A 22,891-nucleotide genomic window follows, 5' to 3' on the forward strand; every position below is an offset into this window, starting at 1 on the left:
TGCTAACGGTGTAGTTTTGCAGTTCATATATCCAACAACAGCAGCGTGAACTTTTTAAATATATATTGGAAGAGAAAAAGAAAGTGAAACCGAAAGATCCCGAGGAGAAGAATCGGCTCGATGAAGATAAAGCTCTACTTAATTCATCCGAGCGAAATCCATACCTCAGTTATGACTTGATAATCCATTGTTGAAACTTGGATATTTTACTTTCTTTTAGAATTTTTGAAGTGCTACCTGAATTTCATGTTTCGTGTTTTCCTTTTGCTACGAAATGTATAGTTTTCTTGAGGATTACTCTTTTAAATCAATTGTTGCCATGTTATTGCATGGTTTGCTACTCCAACCCGTAATTTTTAGCCAACTTTTTCGTTAAAATAACGAAGATGTCAATTAAATTAAGGTTTCATTTTAGAGAAAACAGAATTTTATTTCCGTGCCATGACAAACTTCTGCTAAATGAGTGAGGAGAGTTAACAGTTCAATGATCAAATTATAATAAATTGATAACCTAAGTGATCAAAACATAAATATTAAAAGATCAGTGATTAAAATAAGATGAAAAACAAACGAGAGTGACATTGGGTCTAGTTTACCCAATTTATATACTTGTTCGCGTGTGACCGACTCTAAGCTAGCTGCTGCTCATCTCAGAGGAAAAAAATGGTTTTATACCATTTCGATCAAGTCCCTTTTAACAAACCCTAATCGTTCGTTTTGTATTCTCAGGTTTTAATCATATTCATTTTTCCGTTTTATTATTCTTCCAGTAACATTAACAGAAACTCGGATGTTTCTTAAAAAGTTTCTTCTTCTTCTTGAGCTGTTAGTTTTTTTTCTTCTTAATTCACTGTTTGGCTGTGCAGGCTAATCAGATTTGAATCAAAGAGAAGAAGCGAGACCCCCCCGCTCAATTGCTCAAGTACGACGAAATAATGGTTTTTTTCACTGTTTTACATTGGGGATTCAAAGGTTTTTTTAGCTATTTTCTAAATGCATGGTTTTGATCTTCTAACTTCTTCCTCGCGTCTTTTTTTAATTTTTATATATTTTAGAAGAGAACTTAATATTGCAAAATCGGAAATATATGATTAGAAATTTCAAGTTGTTTTAATGGAATTTGGTTTCTAGTGTTTCAGATGTGGATATTTTATAGAACCAACGGGATTCAATTTTTTTTCTTTTTTTTTTCTCCTGGTATTGGTGGGGGTCCAATCCAGGCAATGGTTAATGTATCCTTTTCCTCTTGGTGCTTCTGATTTTTAATTTAGCTCTTTTTGTTCTGGTTATCAACAATGGAACATCTTTGGATCCAGTTGCCACTTGCCATATGGTTAATGTATCTTTTTCCTCTTGGAAATAGACCACATAAATTTCATGAAGGTTTTGATTAACAGTTTTTGTGTGAAAATGCTGCGAGTGTATACTATTTCTTTCATCGGCACAGTATTCATAAAAGCTGATTTAAAAATAATTCAAATATTTGCTGATTTAAAAACAATTCAAATATTCATAAAAGCTGACCAAAGATTATTTTATTGTGTTGTATTTCCCCAGAGTTATTTAAAATGGCTGGCAGACACCGCATTCCTCGTGAGGCCTTCATCGACAGGCGTGGATTTCCTCCTGAAAGACCTTTCCACCGTGGTCCTCCTCCGCCACAGCGACCTCCTCATCCTGCGTTGCTGGAGGAAGAACTTGAGATGCAACATGCAGAAATGCGGAGGCTTTTGAGTGATAACAGCAGGCTGGCAGAAGATCGAATGGCTATACAACAAGAGCTTTGTGCTGCGAAAGATGAAATTCACCGTTTGAATCTCGTCATTGGTGACATTCGTGCTGAGCAAGAGCTGCACTCGAGGGCACTTATTGACAGAGGCTTGAAGCTGGAGGCAGATCTCCGTGCAAATGAGCCACTGAAGAAGGAGGCTGTGCAACTCCGTGCAGAAGTTCGAAAACTAAATAATTTTAAGCAGGAACTAACTGGCCAAGTTCAGACTCTCAAGCAAGATGTGGCCAGGCTGCAAGCAGATAATCAACAGATATATGTTTTAAGAGCAGAAATTGATGGCCTGCACCAGGAGTTGATGCGTGCAAGGTACATACCTTACTCCTTTTTCACTTATTTTTTTCTTTTTTAAAAAATTCAAACAAATGGAAGTTTCTGTTGAGAGTTTAACTTCCAGTGCTAATAATTCATATATCCAGTTATTATTTAAATGCTAAATTAAAAATATATTTAATAGGAATGCCATTGATTATGAAAAGAAGGCAAATAGTGAGCTGATGGAGCAGAGACAAGCAATGGAGAAGAACATGGTCTCCATGGCACGTGAAGTTGAAAAGCTGCGTGCAGAACTTTCCGTTGTAGATGGTAGACCTTGGGCTGCTGGTATGATCTACTTATATTATCTGGCTGGTTACTTTCCACACTTTGTGTCTCCAAAATTTCTATACCGTCTGACAAAATTTTATAATCTTTCCTACCAAGACCAGTAGAATGTAATGGAGTTCGTTACCCTTCCCCCTCTGTTGCTATCTTATGATCTCATGTTTTGGATTTATGATTCAGCTTTTCGGAGGGAGACTGAAACCACAGGACTACTTAGAAGAGAGAACAAGATCTTCATATTTTTTTTAATTCTGACGTAGGGCTTTCTTACTTCATTAGTCCCTTTAAATAAGGACAAGTTTCATTACATAAGAGGAAACCTATTGTTAAAAGGAAAATAAATAAACTGAAATAAAAAGCATAATCAAGAACCTAAGGAAGGAAATAAAATCACAACCTAAGCCTTAAATAGAAAATCGAACTTATATAATGGCCTTTCCTTGAATAGATGTGGTCCATAACACCCTTCCTCTTTTTAAAATTATGAGGCTTACAACTTGGGACCTTCTTGTGAAAAGTCTGAAGTTCAAATGGTCAGGTGCATTTTTTGGATTCCATTAAACCTGCATTCACGATTCCTGTTTTTTGCCTTTCACTTTTGGTCTGCACAATTGTATGATGGTAACTATAATTTTCTCTTTTGTCTAGAGTTCATAAACAATGGTTTAGTTTATATCATGTATTCACTATAGAGCATCATTGTTTTATGTTGCTTCTAATCTCAATGTCTTGATAATTGGTGGCTCAAGGTGGACCATATGGAATGAAATTCAACAGTTCAGAGGGGGCATTTCCTGCATCATATGAAGGATATGGGGCTCATCTGGTATCTATACTCATCTTCTTGTTTGATTTATTTGTTTGAGCATAAATCTAATACGTTGGGATTTTTTTTCCCAATTAACACTTTTTTTACTTAACAGGCTGCTTCTGATAATGGTCCTTTTCATGGTCCTCGTCCTGGGACTTGGGAGAAGCCTCGCACTACACGTCGCTAGGAGAGTTTTTGCATGACGGAAGAAAGGTGAAATTGTTGCTCCATTTTGGAAGTGCAAAATATTGGACAATGTGGAGTTCATCCTCTATATTTGCCTGCCAAATCAGTAATTTTTATCTAATACATCATTAGTCATGTTAAGCTTCTTATATAAGATTCTGTGTTGTTTTCTTTTCGTTGGTAGTGGAAGTGTTACTCCTTATATACATGAAACCGTAATATGATAATTTTAACTTCTGTTGGGTCAAATTCTTCATCATCATTTTTTTATTGTTGTTTATTTATTTATTTTATGAACTGTGCTACTTGAATATAACTAATGCTACTTTAGGTATAAATTCTGCCCCCCTAAATAAGGTAGTTAATCTTGGGTCCATTTGAAGTTTACAGCCATGAACGAAGCTTTTGGTTACTACCTACATGTTAACATACATCTACCCTACCCTTTTGACCTATTCGGCAAAATTCCTGGAACCATCTGTCTTTGATAGTAGATCATAGAAGGCTGCAATGATGTTTTGTCTTGTGTCAGAAAGATAATGTAGCTAATGCTACTTTAGGTAGAAATGTTGCCCCCTAAATAAGGTAGTTAATCTGGGGTCAATTTGAAGTTTACGACGCATGAATGAAGCTTTTGGTTTTTTTTGGATAGGAAAGTACTTACACGTTAATATACATGCTACTTTTTTGACCTATTTGGCAAAATTCCTGGAACCATCTGTCTTTGATAGATCATAGAACGCTGCAATGACATTTTGTCTTGTTGCAGAAAGATAATGTAGCGTCCAATTAGACATAAACTGTATGTCTTTGTCTTAGTAAATTATTTTATTTACTAGGTTATCTTATGCAGCACTTGAATACTAGTGTTTTTGTTGGAGGGCATTTTTCTCTTGAAAATTGGAAGTTACCATTTGGTGAATATCATCGAAGGTGGATATGTTGATCTTGAGTGTATTATTTTCTATGTAAAATAAATGGGATATTATTTGCATGTTATATTTTGGTTCTGGATATATGCATTCTGAGAGTTTGACCTGGGAGAAAAAGTCTGTGGGTGGATATGGTTCGACTAGCTTCTAACAGTCACTTTATGGACATTGTTGGGAGTTGAATCAAATTTCGAGTGCATGCTATTCCTTCAAAGTTGTTGTGCAGTTTTGACATGTAATTCAGGGTGTTATAAGTTGGAGTTTTGTCAGGAAAAGAAATATGTGTGAATGGATTCTTCTCTCAAATGATATAGACATTCAATTGGATAATGAGAATGGCCTCATGCTTTAGAAGCATATTGTTTAAAGCATTCAGGAGCTGCCCTTTTGTGTGCTTTTATTAGCTCTTATTTCTTGATTTATGCTGTTGTGGCATATGATGTATGGTTGTGGCAAAGTTAGAGGACGTGCTGTGCTTTTAGGTATTTGGAGCTCTTCTTGCTAGCAACACTTAAGAGGAGAACCATTTGTCTTAAATTTACTGGAGGTTCCCTTTCGCATCCACTGACATATGGTGGTGTACGTGTTTGAAGCTTGGAGGTCAAATGTTTTAGGGAATAATATAAAATGGTACGGTGTGCACCCAAATGAGGACCTATTTAGATATCTTTCTTGGAATTTGGTTCCTATGTTATTATTACATTTTGGAATATATTATTTGGAAAACTGATGAAAAAGTAATTATTTCCATATATTCTTATGGTCTGTTGAGAATGTGCTGAAGAGCTAGACCATAATTGGTTTTGACGTCTCGTGGATTTTGATGTGAGGTATCTTGGATGAAGTATTTATCTTGACATTGTTTGTAGAAGTTGGTAGAACTACTTATAATTTCCTAAGGTGATAGAAGTTTAAAAAAATGATTTTACCAGCTAAGAAAAGTGAGCCAAATGTACACATTTGTGTCTGCAGTAGCAGTATTCATCTTGAGTCGTAACATTTTCTCCCACTCGTACCAGAATTAAAAGAAAGTTTAGCAATAGGGATTGATCGCATTTTCTTTGCTTGAGGGAATTCTAGTATAAAGCTTATGCAGTAGGTGGCATATGTTGTACACATAGAAAAGGATCTGGATTTTGGAAATATTGAGTTATTGAATCTGCTTGCGGAAATGGTCCGGTTCTATGGGTACATCCTTTCAGAACACACATGGTGCTCGAAGACAACTCACTGCCCCTTGATTGAAGGAAGTTTTCTGTTCATCCATTGATTAAATTCATATCCATCATCTGCAGTTTTATACCCTGTCCGTAGAATCATCTGCAATTCTGCAGTTTGTTCTGGTGCAAGTCTACAGCTCTGCTGTCTTTTTTTGTCCTGCAAAGTTTCTCAGTGGCCAATGTATTCCTGCCACCTACAGGATTACAAGTAGTTCCGTTATTCAAAGACATGGAAATATATCTAAAAGATGATGGGAAGCCATGTGGAAGAGGCTGATTACTGATCGGTACTTACATAGGCAAGTTTTCTGTGTTTTCTATGTGTTCCATGGATCTTCAATTTCTTTTTAAGTTGAACTTCCCTGACGCTCTATCTTTGATATCATTCTTTTAATTTGGCATTTCCTGCTTTACATAGCTAGACCTATCTCTTAGGTGGTTAAATATAATAACATTGTCGTGATGGAGAATTTCTTAATCTTTCATACTCGAATCCTTGCTAACTTTCTTAGATTTATACCTTTCTCTGGTTTAATTAGATTTCCGGTTAACTAATTTATAGTTATATTAGTTAGTGGATATGCATTTGTCATTTGTCAAGGATTTGTACGAGGATAAGGTTTTGCAGACAAAAGGTCAGAGTTATCATGCTATCAGGCACTTGTTTGTGCCAATTTGTGTTGAGATATTCCATTGGTTGTGTCGGACTAATACTCTTGGATTGGAAGTGGAAACATTTTATTCCAAGTGCTCAAGGATGATAGAACTTAGAAGATTGTAGTTCTATTTGGAACATTTGGTTGGACACTTCTAGACTGATACGATTCACTTGAAAATACATACAATTAAGATATTCATTAAAGTTGATTTAGAATTTATACGACTTGTAGAAGGGGTTGCAAATAGTGCCACTTCTGAGGATAGTAGTTTTTCTTCCCCATTTAATTGGAAAGGAGCTGGCCAAGCAACAATCTACGAAGATATCTAAGAACACAACTTGAGTGGGTTCTTTAACTAGATAGATAAAATCTGTTGGATTGATGAATCACACGTACAAGCTAAACTTTTTTCCTGCTCTGATATTTTGATGCCAGGCTGGTAGAAGAAGTGAAAATTTTGTATCTCTGACTACTTATTGTGGTATCTTTATTCTTAATGGGATCAAGATCCGAATCATTCTGCTTCAATAGCTAGAGAACTGTATTTATAGGAGAAAGTAGTGATTTTATCCTACAGATGGAGTCTTGAAAGGTGGAATTGGCTGGATGCAAACCTCATCTGGGAATAGTTTCCTTGTTTTTGGAATTATGTTTTCCTCCGTCATGCTAACAATGTGAAGAAAAATAGATCTATTTTCTACGAATGTGAGCTTGATCAAGGACAGCTGGATGAACATCATTAGAGAGTCGCTATTTGCTTGCTTTCCTTCACATAACCAAAGATATGTGGAAAACATGACTAGCAGTTCTTTTACGAATGCTGTATTAATAAGATGTTTACGTGATTGTAGAAGTGGAGGCAGGAGTAGATGTGAATGTGATTTGTGGATTGATGCATTGCTTGCAAGTTCTTTTACACCAGTTAATGTATAATTGCAGTTTCTTTAAGATCATTTTGGTGGTTAAATAGAATTGTTGCCTGTTTATCACTCCTAATCTAAAGAAGATTCTTTTTATTAGTCAACTTTCCTTACAATGAAAATTGACATTTCAACCCTGGATTCTTCCTAATTTTATGTTTTTAATGTTTGCAGATGAGAACCTGCATGCATCATGCAATAAGGTGAAGAAAGAAGATCATGTATATATCACATGAGATGGAGGAAATATAAATGAATGAGGTAAGTCCTTTCCTGCAATTGTAGTCATAGGCTAATATCAACCATCTCTTTCTATCACCATTTCATTCTCGGATCTCCTGAAATCTCCAGTGATGGCATAATTCAATCGCAATTCCTTGGTATGATCATTGATCAACCAATTAGGTTTTCATATAAACCCCGTTTCGATTCATTTAACATTTTCATAAAAAAAAGGATACAGCCTTATCAATCATAAATCAACATCAAAAGGGTTTATACTTTGCATGGATAATCCTTATCCGACTAATATCAGTTTCTTTTCCTGTTTACCCCATCTTTAAATCACATTTAAATTCACCTACATGATTAGCTTGCATGCATGACAGAAAAAGTAGACCTAAATAATTTGATCTTCTATAAAAAGCCAATCCTCTAAATTACAACACAGACGCACATTGTCAAAAACAAACTGACACACATAAAAGTTATATTATTACAGGCTCTTGCATTGCTTGTTTATGATCTGTATTATCTTTGCTTCACACGGAATTGCCTATTGGCCATGCCCACGTCTCTGTTTTGAATCCAACCATTATTGCTGTCCCTACGTCTTGGTGTAGTATTTTCTCTAACTTATCCTTCTTTTGAATGGAAGGGTAGTTTGGACTTTAAACATCTCGGGGATATTAATATAAATATTGTAATAAAAATAAAGATTACTGCTGAAGTTTATGTAATTAAAGTCGAGTTTTTTGCCTCTTTTTCTATTTGAAGGCAATCAAAGTCGAATTTTAAGATTTAAAATATATTTACAAAAATAAAACAAATATTTAATGTTACTTTCTAAATTATGGTTTGTATTATATTTGCAAGCAAGACAATAGAATTTTAAGTTAGAATATGATTTTTTTAGTGAGTTTATTTGAATCAAAAGTAATTACACAATACATTAGTTATTCAATCCAAAATATAAAAATTGCAAACCAAACAAATTTACGAAGCTACATTAGAGATTTCAAGTACAGTCAGGGGCACACACAAAAATAGTTTTAAAAACTCTTGATTAATTTTATATTTAGATTTCATAAGTATTTAAGAAATTTTATGTAAAAATTATCAAAAATAAAATAATAAATTACTAATAAAAATAATGGGAATTTAATTATAATACTTATGTTTGGGGTGAGAGTACGTATTCCATTAAAAATGATTAAAATTTTTAAAATTATATATTTTTTTTAATTTTATTTAAAAATTCATCTCATCACATTTGGGCGAATGTCATTTGAAAGGAATTAATTTGTTAATTTCAAAATTGACAAAGACACAAATGATGCTAAAACTGAAATATTTAAGTCAATTAATTATAATTTCAACATTTTGAATTAAAATATTCTTTTTTTAGTAAATGGACTAAAATTCTGTTTTCTTATAATATGGAGTAAATTTTAACTTCATTTAAGAATATATTTAAAATAAATAAAAAATAAGTAAATGAAACGCATCGCATCTTTAAAGACATCGTCCCGCTCCCTTCATAAACGCTTTATTGCTTAACCCCTACGACCATCTTCCCTTTCTTGATTTCCTTTCTCTCCATTACCCCAAAAACAAAGCCTTGGAAATTTTGTTTTGGCCATGACAACCTATGGCACGATCCCGACTTCCTCATTGCCCTCGGCAAACCTCAAATACCTTTCTCGAGCCAAAGACCGTATTCAAGAGGGCCTCGGAGCTCGACGTCCATGGAAACTCATGTTCAACACCCACTCCATCAACCTCCCTCGGACTCTCTCCGAAGCCATTTCCAGGTTCAAAACTAACGTGTGTTACTTCCGCATGAATTACACCATGATCGTGCTCATCATCCTTTTCATCAGCCTACAATGGCACCCAATCTCCCTCGTAGTCCTCGTTATCATGATGGCCCTTTGGTTGTTCTTGTACTTCCTGCGGGACGAACCCTTAGTTGTTTTCAACCGCACGATCGACGATTGTGTTATTCTCATTGCACTGGGACTTTCTACCTTCGTGTTATTGCTGTTGATTGATGTGACCGGCAACATTTTGGTTTCGGTTTCGATCGGTGCGGTTGTCGTCTTGTTGCACACCTCGTTGAGGAAGACAGATGATTTGTATGATGAAGAAAATGCTGGCTTGATTTCTGGACCTTCATCATCTTCGTAACTCTGGGTTTCCTTTCTCTCTTTCCATTGTTTTAAGTGAATAGTTGATGATAATTGGCAGAGTAAACTGTATTCTGAAAGTCTGGTTAAGGTTATTGTTCTTGACGATTGATTTGTATTTTTCTGTGTATTTGGTAATAACATGATCTTTCACTTTCACTTTCACACTGATTGCTTGCATGCTACTTTTTCAGACATTAGTGTCGGATACGAGTATCGGTCTAGTTGTATTTATATTGTTATTCAAATATACGTCATATATATATATAAAAGGAGATCTAAACATTTACACCTAGTCAGGTAATATACACACATGTATAATTTATTTTTATTAGGTAGAATAGGGACCTGATCGAAAAGAATATAAAACATTATTGTAATTATCCTTAAACATTTAAAGGATATATATATTATTTTAGGCCGGACTAGATTTAAGTATTTTTCACTTAAAACATGATTCAATATAAACCTAAATTAAAAAGAAAAAGACGATCTTATAAAGTCAGGTTGGAATGTCTGGTTGGGAAATTCCCGTCCCTAGTGATTGTGGCCGTGATGATAGAACTCATATGGGGCATGTAGCTTTATGGCAAAAAGAAAATGTTAAAGCAGGCAAAGGAAAAGGGCATTTTGACATGTGATTTGAAGTTAGAAGCCATTACATAACATTACATATGCAAGAGCCGAATCTTGTTTTGTAGTTAAATGTTTGGGATAATCTGATGCTAATACTTGGTTTGCCCTACATCGGAACTGAATGCTCTGTTATGTCTTTTGCTATGGTTCATGTGTTTCGGTTTTGAAATTCAAACATAATATTTTGTTGAAAATTCATTTAATTAAATTCATGATTTTGGTTGGTGTATGGATTTGTAGATTTATGGGTAAGCTATACTAGCAATCACTTAACTATTATTGTTTTTCAATTTGATCATTGATCTTTTAATTGTGTCGATCATATCACTTGATCACATTTTTTAATTTTGTCGATCAGATCACCTAATTATCTAATTTTATAATTATACATTTAGTCCTCAATATTTATATATTCTATCAATTTGGTGTTAAAAGTCAATTGTTTCGGCTGCTTTCGGTGCATTAATGCATCGAAATTGTGGGAGAAGAAAATTAGCAGCATTTGTTGAATTTTTCTAAAGGGTAAATTACACAATTTAGTCATTGTAATTTAGGGTATTTACAAATTAGTCCTTAAACTTTAACTATAATACCCTAGCTCATTTAGCTTCAAAATCATCCCAAAGCATTCTAGCTTTCTTCCAATACTAGAGAGAATTTAGAGAGTTTCTTGAGAGTTGTTTTCTCCTTTTTATCAAGAGAGAATTATCATTGTTTTCTCCTTGGTAGATCGAGAGAAGTTGTAATTCCTATTTTCTCATAGTGAAATTCTTCTACCGTTGCCCGTGGTTTTTACCCTATATTATTTAGGGGTTTTCCACGTAAATTTTGTGTCTTTTTCATCTTCATATTTTATTTTCTCAAATTATCAGTTACGATTTTGCTCTATTCGATAGATGTCATCCGCAACATTTGGGCATAGTTTTAATTCAATTTAACAAGTTTAATCTCGAATTAGATGGTGATATGTGACACCACTTGATTGGACAAATGAGTGCTGGGGAAAAAAAGGAACAAATGAGTGCATACATGTCTGAGCCTCTGCACCTTCACCATGATCGTTTATCACCTACTCATGTTAGGGTGATTTTACGTATGGGGGTGACAATGCTGATTCTTCAAACAATGATGAATTGCATTTGCAGATTTTGAGGTATATGAACTTAATGCTGTAATTCATAGACCTTGATTCATAGCATAACTCTTTCATTATGATACACGATCTTATTGACTCCCATGAATCATATTTAACTTTAGGATAATTAAACTCATTGTTTTTTTTTTCCATATTTGGACCATATTAGAAATTGGAAGCATTGTAAAATGTGGAATGTAAAATATACCCAAGTTTTGGGAAAGTATACACTGCAAGTCTGGCTCATTATGTATATAAAAAGAGTGTTCAAAACTTTAAATGGGTGATGCTGACATGTATTTTAGCAAGTAACCAAGTATAACAACAAGCTTCTCTCTCCGGTTGGAGCAAACATTTTCCTCTTGAATTTAAAGATGGGATGGGATCATTCATTTTCTATGGAACTAGCTTTGCTAACCAAAATCCAAGCATCCTCAACTCTTTTACATGCTTCTTTAGTGGTTTGATCACTTGTAGCAATTGGTTGGTTATTAAGCCTGCATTATGTTGGTTATGACTGTAAATGAGACGAGATAAGTCGTAAGTTATTCGAATTTGATTCGATCAAACTCAGTCAGTACTTGAATTGAATGAACTCTATTAGTTGTCCCTAAAAGTTAAGGGCACCTATCCCACATTGGGAGGAAAAATACCTTTGGAAAGGTATTTAAAGGGGAATTCTTTCCCTCCCTTGTTAAGTGTGGTTAGATGACTCCCTTACATGTGTGCCATTGTTGTTGTTTAGTTGTGGTAATATGTGTTTATGTTTTTAGAGAAGATACGAAAGAATTTCTTTGAAATTGAAATGAGAATTTTTAAAACATTTTTATAGGCAAATAAATTTTCAAATTGGTCAGATTAATTGCTGGAATTATCTGTCAAATGGTTGACATTATGGAAATACGAAATTTAATTTGTTGTATTTTAACAGCTATGCTAGCTGTTAATTTCTGATTGGGGCTAGGTTAGTATCATTATGATAGCAGACAACATCTTAAATTTCGTGGCTTTTCAGCAATTTATTTGCTGATTTAAAAGTTGTCTCATCAGCTATATTCATGAATGAATCTGGACAATTTTGAGGCCAGGTTCAATCAGCTATAAAAGAAAATTCACAACATTTCATTTTTGAAATTAAATCAGTGATTTATTACTGATTTATTGTTTTATGTTTTTATCCCTTATGTAAGCCTATAAATAGAGAGGTTTGTTCTCTCATTTCAATTATCCAACAATAAAAATCTTCTTTCTTATAAATCCTTCGAAAGGTTTTCTTCCTTTTTATCGTGAGAAGAACAATCCCTTAATAGTTCACTCTGAAAATTCGGGTATACGATTTTTCAGTGAGTTGTATTAACCTCAAGGGACGACCACTATATAGAAGTGATTACACACTTCGAGGCGAAATTCGTTTCTAAGGCAGTGTTTTATATCATGACACGATTGTTCGATTTATTGTTTAATCATTTTTATTAATTTACAGTCGGTGCTAACGATTTCATTTTGCAGTTTCTATTTTCAACATACGCGACTCGAGTTCTTAAAGAGGTGAAACAAACTTTTTATACCTAACTCGAAAAACTTGCGAGCAACTCGAATTCAACCGACAATTTGCAAATAGAAAGGGTCCAAAAGGGAAGCATCCCATTTGTATTGGGATGACTTACTGATTTCAGTGCATTTATGAGATGGATTATTCACCTGGTAAACTTGTTCACTATTTGCATGGATGGTCAGTTTTTGCTTTTGTTAAGTACCCGAAGCTAGTGAGTTCCCCCTTGATCCAATAGAGTTAGATTTTTTCTTTTGAAATTCGAATTCAAAAGTGAATTTTGTGAAGGAAAAAATTGGAGTCGGATTTAGGGCTAAAAAATTGACCCAAACCTAAATAATTATTATAATGCCCCAACGAATTCATCATATTTGTTTTATGGAAATAGGGTTTTAGCTATCACCACACTGAAATTCATGAAACGGCTAACTTTTCACACGCAAAAAAGAACATGCCTGTTCAAAACCAGACCAAAGAACACAAGAGGACAAATCAATGTTGCAGAGGTAAGAAAGATAAAGACAACAAAAACAACCGACCCCATTGGGTGTCAAGGCATCCCACTAAAAACAGGGTACGAAAAAATTGCACCTTCTGGTATGACCCATCTTTCAGCCTTGTGTCATGAAAAACATGCAACGGCCGGGTAATTTTCATGTTATGGAAAAACAATGAGCTTTTTTACTGTTAAAGATGATAAGGATGTTTCAGCATTTGCTTGAATGAATGACTTCAAAATCCCATTACTTCAAAGCCCCAAGTTTTGTCTGTTTCTTCATGCAAGGGAAAAATTACAGACATTTTTTGTCGGCTTTGCCTGTTTCAGTCTAAAACAAAACAATGGGGAAAACAAAACCAGTCTTTTTACCATGAACTTTCAAAAATACATTTTTACTTTCTGCTCACCAATAATAGATTCAAAGCAACTGGTCCCACACCCCTGCCTTTGCACTGTCAAACAAAATCCCTTACCAATGTCAGCAACTATGTTGCACGGGGACGGCAGAGGAAGGGCGTTTCAAGTACCCGAAACGTCCCTGGCACGGGGACGATACGGAGACGGCCGGGGTACGTACCGGGGATGTGCCACGGTGGCAGGGTACGGCCGAACAATACGGGGGACGTTTCGGTGCTCGCTGGGGACGTTTCGGGTACTTGAAACCCCTTCCTCTGCCGTTCCCGTGCAACATAGACGGTAAGCTGTTTGGGCTGTGGTGGGATGGTGACGTTGATAGAAGGACGGCGTTGGCTCAGAGAAGACGACGGTTTCTGGGGTTCCATGGAAGCAAAATCAGCGAGGAGGTGTTGCCTGATGAGTTCCAAGGCGTATGTTTCTTCGTGAGAAGCCATTGATGAATTGAGTGGAAAAGAAAGAGAGTGGCATATAAAGAGGAAGAATATGACAAGTTGATGGGCAGACGAGCTTCCAGGATACACACCGGAAGTATCCATGAAAACTGGTTGCGTTTGCTTCCTGGATCTTTAGTACCTTCCTACAAGGTCCCATGCTTTTACTTCCACAAATCCCTGCATGAAATTCTTCTGCCATGGTCGGAATTGTTCTTGGCTTGGGTGGGAGCTCTTTCCTTGAGAGATAATGTTATTTATGTATGTAATGGAATTACAGATGTAGTGGAGATATATGTAATTTACATATATGGACAAATAGGAGAGAATATTTTTATATATGCACTAGAATTTATTTTAATTAATAATATTTAATAAATTAAAATAAAATAATAACATATTAGCACAGATTGTGACAATTTTTTTTTGTATATATAAAAGTTATTGGTGTAGGTTGACCGATGAAGATATTGTTACCATATTAGCCACGTCAGTGTTCTTGTCTTAATAATTTGTTTAATCAGACGGTTCATACTTGGTTAAATATAAAATTAAAGGGAAAAATATGTTTTCCTAAACGTGAAATTTATGGACCACCGAAATTGACCCCAAATTTTTTTTTTATATGAATATGAATGTTTTACACCATTTTCTTTCTAGAGTTATGGATCACTTGAAATTTATGAATGTTTGATTATAAATTTTATTATTCTAGAATTAATATTGTGGTTTGAATCTTGAGATTTGATATTTTAATATTGTGATTTGTTTATGAATTTTATTATTCTAAACTTAATATTGTGATTTGAGTATTGATATTTGACTTTATTTATAATTTTTTAAATCTATTTATAATTTTAAAATTATTTTATATGTCGTACCCTTACCGTCCCCGTACCCTGTAATTTTAGAAATTGCCGTTTCCTGTCCCCGTATCCGTATCAGTGCAACATAGGTCAGCATTCTTACGGTCTTCGGGGTTCGACTACCCCTCCCAACCAAGGTTCGAACTTCGATTATCTGTTGGGAGTACAATTTGCCTCACAGTTGCACCAATATCGAATCGCATAAAGATTGAATTACTCGAATTTATAGTACAAAGCATGTAAAAGAGAGGGAAGGAAGCAAATTTCTCAAGCTGATCCATTGATTTAAAATTTAGAAGAGGCATATTCACCATACCTTTTGACAATGGGCATTTCCAAAAAGAAATACAAAAACCCTACTAAAAACCTTGCTTCCACTACTACTTGTATACAAAGCAAAATCTAAATACTAAAAGAAAATACCACAGAAAGGCGATATATGTAACATGTATATAGCTTACCGTGTGTTAAGAAACCCAGTAAGCAAGCCTTTTACAAATGATCTTCACATGAAGTCCGCCTTGTTCTTGGCCTTACTCCGTCAAGGGAGATCTTTCCGCTGAACCCGTCTAAGGAATCACTAGTGAGTGGCCCACTCTAATGCCGTTGCTGCTCTGTCCATAACCGGCCACTAAGGTTGTCGGCATCGTAACCTGGCGATGAGTAATTTGCATTCATGAGCACATCACCTTCCAATATGCGGAGCACCTGTTGCGCAAGAGCATTCAAGCAATCAGCAAAATATTCCGAAACATATTGAGCAGTGACTTACTGACTTCAAAATTCATGATTTGAAAAAGAAGAGATTTTTGTAAACCCAAAGGCATTGGTTCCAAATACATTACACTCTAAGCAACATAATCTGATATCTAACCATTTATGTCTTCCATTCCAAAAATGAAATCAGAAAATATACGGCTAGGAAAATAACAAAGAGACAATTGTTTATTCAAATAAACACTTCAACACAACTTCAATAGTCAACCTATGTTTGCGTTGAGTACTTGAGTTTGCATTGGTTTTAAGGTCACAAAGATTATATATACAAATAACACTAAGAAAATAATATGCTGCAAAAGGTATAAAATTTCTCAGAACCTGCGACATGCGAGGCCTAGAATGAGGATCTCGCCTCACGCATAATGACGCAGCATGAAGCATGCAATAGAATTCGTGTTCAGAATAGCGATCCTTCAATCTGGGGTCCACCAATTCATCTATGGCATATTCTTCCAAAAGTGGACGTGCCTATTCAAGATCATAACATAAGCAATAAGTAATCTTGTTTTGGCCCTTCATTCGTATGGCAGATGGCATCATGTATTTTAAAAATTGTTGTTAAAAGTTATATTAGAATAAAGACTATACAAGCCAAGTTTCAAAATTACCCATTCAGTAAGACATTGCTGGTCCTTTGGCCTATTAAGGTCCACAGCTTTCCGTCCAGTAACTAGTTCAATTAACAAAATTCCGAAGGAATAAACATCGGCTTTTTCTGTGATTTGGCACTTTGAGCATATTCTGGTGCCAAATACCTATATCACAGCATAAATCATTATTGAAATCTGCAATGGCATATAGGGATGTTAAAATTATAAAAGGGGTAAAAGAAGTCTTTGAAGACTACCCAAATGTTCCAATAACTCTGGTTTCCACTCCAGTATCACCGTCAGGTTGCCATCTTGCAAGGCCAAAATCGCCAACCTGTCAAAACCAAAACTGAATGAACACCTGTAGATACAATTATTCAAGAAAGCTATGAAAGGATTACTTACACAAATGGCTTCTCCTATCATCTATTTAAAAGTATTTAAGTTAATAAGTTTGGAAGCACTACTAATGCTTATGTTGGAAAAATTAAATGCCAACTGAGTGAAACCCTTTAAAATTTGACCACTAAAAAAAATTCGTAGTTTACGCATCAAAGATATTTTACTAGAAAAAAGAAGGAAAAAACTAAACGATTCTCCTTAATGTCAAGGCAAGAAATAATGAAATTTTTAGCCTTTAATTACCAAATTCAAAACGATGCAGAGGAGTTAGAAAGTCAGCATACCAAAGGTTCAAAATCATGGGTGATGAGGATGTTGTTTGGCCGCATGTCACGGTGCACAATGCAGCCAACTCTGCATTCTTCATGTAGGTATCTCAGACCTCTAGCAGCTCCTACTGCAATCTTTTGTCGTGCAGACCATTCTAGAGGTTCCCGATGACGCCCTGAAAGACAAGAAAATTATGGTACAGTCAAAACAAGCTCTTTTAAGGCTCAAAGCCATCACAGAAAACCCTTTGAAGGAACCACTGATCAGGACAAATAAGGAACGTATATGTATCACAGTTGCATTAGATCAACATGAAAAGTTTATTCTACTTCAACAAAAAGAAATACCATATAGATGAGAATCCAGGGATCCATTGCATATGTACTCATAAACGAGCAAGCGCCTTCTATCCTCGATGCAGAATCCAATCAGCATAACAACATTCCTGTGCTGAGCACAGCTCAGGACTTCCACCTCTGAGCAGAACTCAACATCTCCTTGAGAACTAGCCAATTTGAGCTGCTTAACTGCAATCGCCTGACCATCCGGGAGTAGCCCTCTATGAACAGATCCAAACCCACCTTTGGCCAAGAAATTAGATTGTGAAAACCCACCAGTTGCAAGCTCCAATTCAGCATAGGTAAACCACCTTGGTGGTTTTCCAAATTCAGGTGCCTTATGCTGACATATTGAACACAATGGAGGAGGGCCAAGAGGGGCATTTCTCGATAATGAAACTGCTTCCCTCACGTTTCCACTAAATTCAGTATCACTCCTAAAACTTGATATTCCAATGCCAGCCTCTCTATTAAGTTCTGAAAATTTATCCAGCAAGGCTTTTGTTGTTGAAGCTTGGGCCCCATCATGAACTCTTCCTGAAGTTTCTTCAAGGTGTCCGGAGGATTGACGATGAGAAGTAAGATACTCTGTTATCCATGGTTGGAACCTTAAACTCGTTGCAGCTAAGGATAAATTTTCACTCTCTGGGTCGGAACCACATTCATCAAGATCCTCAATTTCTTTAATGACCAACGATTCCACCTTCTTTAGGTCTCCATTCCCTTCTGAGTTGAAAAAAGGAGAAGTGCCTGGATCGGAGCTAGACACTGAAGAAGTTCCTGCTTCAGTAGCGGTAAATGGTTTCCCGAGCTCTGGACTACTAGTTGGAGTGACAACTGATCCTAGAATAGAACCAGATGGCGCATCTTTGTTTTGGGAATACTTTTCAGACGCTCCACCTGTCCCAGAATTTAATTGACAAGATGCTTCAGTTTCCTTCTCAGATGATCCAACCAAATTTAAGCGGAGAACTTTTGCCTGTGAATTCTTCATAACCACAATGTTGCATCGCAACTCCTCAATGCATCGTTTTTCCTCGTGCTTAAGCTTCCTAGAAAATCCAAGAAACAAAGACAAAAGGATGGGGATATTCGAAGAGTGAGTATATATCCTTTTAGATCAAACACAAAAGAAAAAGGGGAAGGGAAACAAAAAGGAAGAAGAAATAGAGGAAACAGGATGTTACTTGTCCAATACAACCCATCTAGCTAGAGCTCGCTTGGCCTCGAGAGCCACCTCTCCAGATGATGATCCAGGAACAATTTTTATCTTGACATTGATCTGTTCAGTTAGGTTGGGAAACAAAGCATTAGCAGGCCAGGACATTTAGATAAAACAGTAACCTACTTGAGCACCCAGAGCAAGTTATTTACCTTGTTTGGATCATAAACATCATGAAGCTGAAGAATCATTTGTGAGAAGGAATCAGTGATATCAGATTTTTGCTCTGAATTTGATCCTGAGTGAGACTTCCTACCGGCGCAGTCCCCGGTAAAGCTTGGAAAACTCCATTTTCTACCTGGAGTACAGCATTTAACAGACAAGCTGGGGTTATTGAAGAAAATGAAGATAAAGAGAATTTTTCATAAGTTAAGCACCACAATCATTCCTAATTAATTATGACTCTTCCCAGCTTTGATCACATTTCTCTGTGCCACAACATAGCCTAACATGCTCATGGGAACAAGAAACACTAACTTCTTCAGACGGAAACACCAATTGTGGAATACAGTATAACCAAACCACTTGGACAGTGAAGTTCAAAAGTTACCATGAGCAGTAATCAATGTTTTAAAAGCTTAGTAAATAACATAAATCACTATTAACATTCAAAACAGTCCAATACAGCAAATGTCGCAGGTAGAATCAAAACCAGACAATAGTACCTGAGCCAGGTGAAGGAACAACAACAAGCAATGTAATGCAATCTCCAGGCTGAACAACATGAGTCAAAGCCCACACTAGAGCAGTCTTGGGAATTTCTTTGGATGCCTTAACAGCAACGACAACTTTCTCGGCTGCATTAGAGCCGCCTTTTTCCTGTTTCCCTTTCTGTTCTTGACTCATTTGGCACCAAGAATTTCAAGAGAACTTTCCTCACTTAACAGATCAACTCTCAGAAACCAATGATCATTTTAGAAGCCAAAACAACAAGTCTTAAAAAGGCACAAACAAAACAAAACATATGTATTATTGATCTGCCCCCACCATATTGGCTTCTAGGACATTTACGACCTACATGGCTAACTATTCCATTCCAGATAATCTGCAGAGATACCAGAAACTAGGAAAGGACCCTTTTCAAATTATTCACATTAACTCCTCGGAATAAGTCACCCTCCAATGAAAAAGAAAACCCATTTTCCTAATTGCAAAATTGAAGAAGATCTAGCTAGCCTTTTGTCTCTGAAAACAGGAAACTAAGCTCTTTAGCTTAAATTAGGCACTGGATACTAAGCTCTTTAGCTTAAATTAGGCACTGGATTGAGAAGAAAACCATTGTTCAACTGCAAAACAACAGCAACCCCTAAAAATGAACTTCAATACATCTAACGAACACAACTAGCTTTGCTTTTTTTTTCCCTTGGAAGGGGTTCAAGCGATAAAACAAGAATAACGAACTGCGTGAAAACTCGGATCCAAATATCAGTTTTCCCAGTCTTTTTTTTTCTTGTTCAATGCTTTATAGAAACAGAAAAATTCAACTGTTAGATTCTTTTGTGTGTGAATCCATACAAAGATGATCAAACCACAATGATGACAAGGCTGGTATATGATTGCCAGGCATTTCGTGCAGATGGATTTGACTTTAGAATCTTCACAAAGTCAAAAGGAAGCACCCTTTTTAAGCCTCAAAATTCAAGTCACAACCCCAAGTTCAAATCCTGCAAAATTTGAGCAAAAAATATAGAAATCAGTAAATTTTTTATTTTTGAACATACATTCAAACCCCGCTTGTTTGGCTAGAAAATACAAGAAAACAACAAGAATTGCCAGACTAAAGACTTGGTTCTCCCCCCCCCCCTTCTTCTCTTTTCAATAAACAAAACCCATAACGACAAACCAGCAAAATCATAAAAAAGAATAAGAAAACAAAATCAGACCCCTTGCAACTCCTTGAACCAAAAATAATAATAATAAATATCATCTCAACCAAACGTGCCCTTGATTTCAATATTCAAGGTTCATCAACCTTCTCATTAACTAAAAAACAAAGTAAACAAGACAACAGACGTAGAAAAACATTTTAAAATACAAAAGAAGGCGAAGATATACGAAACTGAACATTACCAGCTAACTTCATTTAAGAATTCAAACCCCATAAATTTGGTTTTAAACAAAAATTCAGACGCCCGTTTTCAAAAAGGAGCCACTTTCATTTGAAAGAAAAAAAGAAGAGAAGAAAACGAAGAATATAGAAAGGATAACTTTGTTGAAGAAAATATATACGAAAAGAAGTGGGGGGGGGGGGAAACATGGGAAACAAAAAGATTTCGTACCCCAGACACGAATAGTTACACCTCTGTTTTTATTTTTTATTTATTTATTTATTTTATCTCACACTGATTGTTCTCTTCTTCTTTTACAGCATCTGAGCAACAATAAAGGATAAAGTAGCAAAGCTTACAGAACTAATGCTGATAAATATTCATTTGTACCGTAATTTTTTTAATTTAAAAACAGTAAGAGATTTTTATTTTAACCTAAAACCAAATTACTCATTTGTTAAAAAGTATGATTATTATTTTTTGATTATATTAAATATAATTAAGTGATTATTATTAAATGATTAAAAATATTTAGAACATATACTAATTTACAATCACTTTTATTTAATAAAAAATATTTTTATTATAAAGATTTGGTAAAGTATGCAATAGTCTCTCAAGTATAATAAAACTATTTGTTATATTCTTTATTATAAAATTTGATTTTAGAATTTCAAATGATTATTATATTCTAGTTGGTATATTAACGTTAAATTCAAATAATTATTAATTTTTTAACAGAAAATAACGAGTTCAGAACATATAAATAGTCAAATAATCAATTGATAACTTTTAATGGTCGAGATACTCAATAAGACAACATCCTATACTCATATTTAATAACACTCGATAACCTAGATACTATTTATGTACCAAATAAAACCTTAGTTTATGTCTCGAATTATTTGTTCCATTCTAAAGATTTCGTATTTTAAATAAAAATATAAGATAAGAAGAAAAAGTAAAGTCTCTTAAAGTGTTTTTAACTAAGTTGAAACTTATGATTTTTTTATTAATTTGGTGTATGTATAAGATATTATATATTTAAATATAACTCTTGAACGCTGACATACTTGACTTCTATAGTATTTAAACGTTGATACTTAAATAATAACAATAATTCTTCTATCATAAAGATCATTTAATTCATGTTTTAAAATTCATGATCTAAAACTAAAAAAAATATAGGAGGATAAATATGAATAATTTAATTAAGCGATTAAAATTAAAAAGATGGGATTTTTAAGAAGGAATGGAATTGGCGTAAAATATGGATTTTTTTTATTAATGTTGGAAAACCTGAAACCACTGGTTATCGTGATTTGTTTGGGTTGAGTTGTTGCTTGCGGAAATGGTGAAAAACAGGCGTCGGAGGCACAATCACAGGTTAAATCAGCCTGCATTCAAACATTGATGGACACTACACTGGACTGGACTTGACTGGACCACTTTCATCGGCTAACCACGTCACCGTCAACCCCCACCAACTGCCCAAACTTCGTATCAGTAGCCGTTGAATATTAAATTTTTCGGAATAATCTATAAATAACAATAATACATCTCCAAAGCGGTGACCAATGCCGTCGTTTTATAAGCTGCTGACGTGGTCTTTGCGCCACGGATCATGTCACGTCTCCCGAACCTCATTTTTAACCCTTTGGTTCCTTGTGTTTTGGAACCAACTAATTTTTTTTTTCATTAAGCAATAATGCAATGTTTAATGACAAAATAATTAAATATTGATTAGTGAAAAAGGACAAAATTGATTTGGTGAATTAGACGACAACGACAATGACAACGTGATTAATTGACTAATTATTCCTTCTAAAACACGGCTTTGAATCCCTATTATCTTGTTGTAAGAACAAATGCATTTATTCTAAAAAATTTTGGTATTAATTTACTCGTTAATTTTTTTCTATATTAAAAGAATATAATGTTTTGTTTAGTTGCGGACAAACTTTAGGAATTTCTTATTCTTTTAATAATATGTTTTAACTCTTATTAATATAATATTATATTTTATTATTTAAAGAGCGTTTTGATCACCGAATGTGTAACATCCATCTCTCGTATACATTTTTGTATACGAGATATGAATGTCACCTCACTTTTAAAATAGTTTGACTTTTGAAAACCCGAAAAGTTTGCTTCGAAAATTTAAATTAAACATTTTA

General features: G+C 34.9%; 2 protein-coding genes and 1 pseudogene across 3 annotated transcripts; 2 read left to right on the plus strand and 1 right to left on the minus strand.

Moving 5' to 3' along the window:
• Positions 1-692: 692 nt before the first annotated feature.
• On the plus strand, positions 693-3,594 carry LOC120154612 (protein FLX-like 3). Of its 2 annotated transcripts, XM_039166304.1 has the most exons (6): positions 693-729; positions 867-922; positions 1,558-2,098; positions 2,247-2,392; positions 3,142-3,218; positions 3,316-3,594. In XM_039166304.1, the coding sequence occupies exons 3-6, from the start codon at positions 1,569-1,571 to the stop codon at positions 3,388-3,390; spliced, it is 828 nt and encodes a 275-aa protein (XP_039022235.1). In that variant the 5' UTR covers positions 693-729; positions 867-922; positions 1,558-1,568; the 3' UTR covers positions 3,391-3,594. The 2 variants fall into 2 exon arrangements, with proteins under 2 accessions (XP_039022235.1, XP_039022234.1); XM_039166303.1 differs by lacking the exon at positions 693-729 and having other exon boundaries at positions 921-972.
• Positions 3,595-8,911: 5,317 nt separating this feature from the next.
• LOC120154611 (PRA1 family protein F2-like) lies at positions 8,912-9,687 on the plus strand. Its single transcript, XM_039166302.1, has one exon. The coding sequence runs from the start codon at positions 8,981-8,983 to the stop codon at positions 9,527-9,529; it is 549 nt and encodes a 182-aa protein (XP_039022233.1). The 5' UTR covers positions 8,912-8,980; the 3' UTR covers positions 9,530-9,687.
• A 5,580-nt stretch (positions 9,688-15,267) lies between these two features.
• Positions 15,268-20,063, minus strand: LOC120154616 (annotated as a pseudogene).
• Positions 20,064-22,891: the final 2,828 nt, after the last annotated feature.

The sequence above is a fragment of the Hibiscus syriacus genome, unplaced genomic scaffold (assembly GCF_006381635.1).
Source record: "Hibiscus syriacus cultivar Baekdansim isolate YM2019G1 unplaced genomic scaffold, ASM638163v2 tig00111136_pilon, whole genome shotgun sequence".
NCBI lineage: Eukaryota > Viridiplantae > Streptophyta > Magnoliopsida > Malvales > Malvaceae > Hibiscus > Hibiscus syriacus.

What these genes read in the sequence shown, in the direction of transcription:
- LOC120154611 (XM_039166302.1), top strand. Translation starts at nt 8,981, where the DNA reads ATGACAACCTATGGCACGATCCCGACTTCCTCATTGCCCTCGGCAAAC.
- LOC120154612 (XM_039166303.1), top strand. Translation starts at nt 936, where the DNA reads ATGGTTTTTTTCACTGTTTTACATTGGGGATTCAAAG. An exon ending in CAGGAGTTGATGCGTGCAAG is followed by an intron (nt 2,099 to 2,246) that starts GTACATACCTTA and finishes TATATTTAATAG; the next exon opens with GAATGCCATTGATTATGAAA. An exon ending in AAGGATATGGGGCTCATCTG is followed by an intron (nt 3,219 to 3,315) that starts GTATCTATACTC and finishes TTTACTTAACAG; the next exon opens with GCTGCTTCTGATAATGGTCC.